Source organism: Pseudomyrmex gracilis, unplaced genomic scaffold, assembly GCF_002006095.1.
Source record: "Pseudomyrmex gracilis isolate BER0280 unplaced genomic scaffold, ASM200609v1 scaffold_109, whole genome shotgun sequence".
Taxonomy (NCBI): domain Eukaryota; kingdom Metazoa; phylum Arthropoda; class Insecta; order Hymenoptera; family Formicidae; genus Pseudomyrmex; species Pseudomyrmex gracilis.
Genome location: NW_018020693.1, coordinates 426,229 through 430,382, shown reverse-complemented (window position 1 = coordinate 430,382; position 4,154 = coordinate 426,229). Strand labels below are relative to the sequence as shown.

The 4,154-nt window shown below is 38.8% G+C and overlaps 1 protein-coding gene across 1 annotated transcript; it reads right to left on the bottom strand.

Annotated features, from left to right (window-relative positions):
* Positions 1-248: 248 nt before the first annotated feature.
* LOC109856141 (protein transport protein Sec61 subunit alpha) lies at positions 249-3,465 on the bottom strand. Its single transcript, XM_020431093.1, has 8 exons — positions 3,292-3,465; positions 3,015-3,082; positions 2,690-2,755; positions 2,380-2,590; positions 2,028-2,285; positions 1,744-1,910; positions 1,193-1,582; positions 249-1,117 (listed from the first exon to the last, which is right to left on the bottom strand). Exons 1-8 carry the CDS (start codon positions 3,296-3,298, stop codon positions 854-856), a joined length of 1,431 nt encoding a protein of 476 aa, XP_020286682.1. The 5' UTR covers positions 3,299-3,465; the 3' UTR covers positions 249-853.
* Positions 3,466-4,154: the final 689 nt, after the last annotated feature.

The following is a 4,154-nucleotide window of genomic DNA, read 5'->3' as shown; positions in this document are numbered from 1 at the left end:
CGTCCTGACTGAAATGACTATTGTATGCAACATTAGTTGTAATTTTAATGTAAACGTCACGGCTTCACTCGCACGCTATATATATAAATGTGTGTGTGTATATATATATTTTTTTTGAGTTCTCGCGCGGCTCTGTTTCTTTAACATGCCGCTAGAGCTCCGTAACGCTAGTACAAAATGCTGAAAATATTTAGTTTACTTTCTTACTATGTACACGTGTACGCTCTCGTTGTACGAGATATTACATCTCATGCGAGCGCGGCGTCTTCAATCGCGAGCATTTTGTATATTATGTCCGAGTTCTCTCTTCACGCCAAGTCAATGTATCATGTCTTTGTTTTACAGTGGTATAATATACATACACTGACGTAGCGTAGAATCATTTGTTTGATGTAAAAGTAAAGAGTATACATTCCTATCTCTCTCCTCTCTTCCGCAACATAAGAACAAGAATTTCAAAAGTTGACGTAAAAAAAAATATAGTTTCCGAGTATGAAAGTGCGTCGCGTCAATGATTACATACGTTAATGTAGTTTCTTTGTATTTAAAAAAAAAGAGAGAGAAATAATACATACAAAGCTTTACATAAACTATTTTGGAAAGTCTCACCAACAACGTTTCTTGAGCAGAGAATTTGACAACATATCCAGTAAGTTAAATATGCGATTTTTTATGTATGTAATAAACAGGAAACTTTCAATTGGCGCTGGTCGTGTGTTTTCTTATTGTTCTGCGAGCTTCAGACACACGCAGCTACCAATCCAACCTATTTTACATATATTTTTTAATAAATTATTACTCAGTTCTTTATAATTAAAAAAGTTCACTTTTCAAGTCTATAGATTGATTAGGTTTAGAAAAGTAACGTGCTCATGCCACCCATTTCACTTTGCTCCTTGACGAAGATCTCGAAGTACTGATATATGATTGTGACAGCAAGTAAGATACCGGTTCCGGAACCGATCGCGCCCAAAAAGTCCGCCAGCACGGACAACGCTCCGATGCACAACCCGCCGAACGCCGCAGCGGTCGGAATGTATCGATTCAGTTCGCGAATCATGGAATTGTCTCTGTGGCCTCGCATCACCATCTGCTGTTCCCTCAGTTGTTTAGCAACCTGCAACAAGTTCATATATCATGAAGTTTTACATTCCAATGATATTAAATACTATCATCTGGATAAACCACTAACATCCTTTGCAGAGCTTCCGGAAACCTCGATCCACGTCTTGGAGAAGAAAGCGCATGAGCCGAGCATGAAGAGAATGTAAAGCACAGCATGGACAGGGTCTTGAACGATGTGGCCGACCGATTCTGGAGGTGATAAATAATAACACAGTCCACCAACCGGATACGATCTGGCAGGACCGCCGCCGCCGACGTCTGACCAAACGCCCAGCAGATTCACTATGAGATTTCCTTGGAATTTAACGGCCAACATCTGGGAGATGACGTACAAGTTCGATACCAAAGCCGACTGGAGGATAATCGGAATATTGCTGGTGTAAAACAATTTAATCGGATAGCTGCTGTACTGGCCACGATATCTGGCGGACTTGATTGGAAGATCCACACGGAAGCCCTTAAAATAAAAATGTTTTTTAGTGAAAACAACGTCAAAACGTATAAATAAATGGAAGATAAGAGTAAGATTCTAAATTAGCTCCTGGCATTCACTTCGATCATCTATTCGACTTTTTCTATTCAAAGATCTGCATTACGCAAAAAACGCTTATAATTTACCTGGAAGTAAATAACGATAGCAAACACGAGAATGGTAGCGAGAAGATTCATCAGATTTGGAAGATTCTGTCTGTAAAATGCTTCTCGGAGAGCTCTGACTTTGTCCTGTCTAGTAGCCAATAAATGAAATAGAGCGATTACGGCTCCTTCAAATTCTGTGCCACGACCTATTAAGAGAGCATAGAAAATACACATTTATTTAATGTTATAATGTATAATGTAAAAGTTTGAATATATCAAGAAAAATATTTCTGAATTTTCTTGCGACAATGAAAAGACCATACCAGTGTTGACTGTAGCTGGAGAAAATGCCTTCCAGACAATGGTCTCGCAAATGTTGGTAGCGATGAAGAGAGATATTCCGCTTCCCAATCCATATCCTTTCTGAAGCAGCTCGTCCAATAGCAATACAATAAGCCCAGCAACAAACAACTGAATGATGATCAGAAGACAAACACCAGCTCCAATTTCAGTCGGATCTCCATACATTCCCGTCATTACGTAAACAATAGCTTGTCCAACAGTTATGACCATGCCAAATACTGTTTAACAGAGAAAACACATGTGTTATTTATATCATTTTAGCAAAATTACATTGCAGCATTCGTTTCTGTTATATAAATTTGATGCACTTACATTTCTGCGCTCCATTGAATAACGCTCTGTCTTTTGGCGTGTCACCAACTTCTATAATTTTTGCACCATGTAACAGCTGCATAATGAGACCAGAAGTGACAATTGGCGAGATACCCAATTCCATCAGTGTTCCTCTATTTGACGCAAGTATCACACGGATCCAGTAAAAAGGATCCGCACTGTCCGAAGACATGATACCAAACAATGGGATCTGTAAAAAGCAAAAACATATTTAAATTCAACTTAAATTTTCCTGTGAGCATAGAAATTATTTTTTTTTTTTATTTTGAACAATTATGTCTATTCTTACCTGGCAACATACTAAGAAGATAAATAATGTGATTGCTGTCCATAATACCTTTTCCCTGAACTGGATCTGTGAAAAAAAAAAAGAAAACAATTGCAATAAATTAATATTGAGTATACTCATGCAGAGAAAATACTGTTTATCTTAAAACAAAAAAAAAAACACATTTTGCATATCACAGATATAAATGACAAGAAGTCATTTGACCGTCTGTTCCTTCGGATTTACGCACTCGTTTCGGAGTAATCGAAGGAATGTAGGAAAAACGGTATATGAAACTGTAAATATAAGAGACAATGGCAGAAATAGAACGACGTGTGCGGCTTACCTTTCGCTGCGGCTTCGCTATTTCCGGCAGTATACTGCAAAACGGTTTTATCACTTCGAGAAACTTGACTGAAAGCAGAAAAAAGAAAGAGACGGCTTAGCGCATCTGTCAGCAACGTGGGCACGCGGTAAACATTTGTGCGCAAAATAAATTCGCGTCGCGAAATGCAATATGTTGCATGCACACGCACGCCGAGAGGTTAATGCGTGCAAAACGTTCTCCCGGGTGAGGACCAATTTGCGATTCTAATATCCGCAATTAAGATGAATTTACTCACATCCCATCTTGTCTGCGTCGACGAGACTGTTCTTCGAACTGCAGATCAAGCGATTCTGTCTCACAAAACCCGGTGAATCAACACCGTCACGGATACACCTCTCATAAAGACGGAAAGTTGGCCGCGTATGCTCAACTGGTCACGGACTGTGCGAGTCGTGGCTCGGCCTCGCAGACACGTATCAATATGTCAATGTCACGTGACCTGATGATGTTGGCCGGCACGTTTCCGTTTGTCGCTCGCGTTTCCCTCGCCGACGTTAGATCGCGCGACGAGCAGGTTGAAGACACGTGCTGTTATCTGACGAGTGGGTGGAATAATTGCTCGCGCACAAAAAGAAACCCCGGAAGGATAATCTCGTTGTCATTTGGATTGAGTCCGTGCTATGTATTCACCTGTTTGTATAGAAACAATTAATATGTACATACATAAGCCCAAAACAATATTTATAGATTTTAGTAAACAAAAATCTGTAAATAAAGCGATACCAGAGAAAGAAAGAAAGAAAGAAAGAGAGAGATGCTATTTATTTGTACTAAAACCTAAATTGAACAATCACTTCTGAGAGAAGAGTTCTTCAATAAGTATGTCATTTTTTAAAAAACGTTACAATGTTGTAAAAATTTAGTCGTCGAGAAAATCCTCTTGAAGTCTGTTTTGACGTGAATAATAGACGTCAAGGATGTTCTAATTTCAATATCGAAACCATTACAGATTGGAGATACGATGAAGTTTCCAGAGCTGCAGCTGTAAGACCACGTACACAACCAGCGAATTTAACAATTAAATTTAACCGGTAAATTGTTTTATCGTTCGTTTGCAAGTATATTTATATAAAAAGTTTAATTAACCGTATTAAGTAT

Excerpts from the sequence above, each read along its gene's own strand:
- LOC109856141 (XM_020431093.1), bottom strand. Across the intron at positions 1,911-2,027 it reads TCCAGCTACAGTCAACACTG|GTCGTGGCACAGAATTTGAA; the intron begins GTATGGTCTTTT and ends CTCTCTTAATAG. Across the intron at positions 1,118-1,192 it reads CCGGAAGCTCTGCAAAGGAT|GTTGCTAAACAACTGAGGGA; the intron begins GTTAGTGGTTTA and ends AACTTGTTGCAG.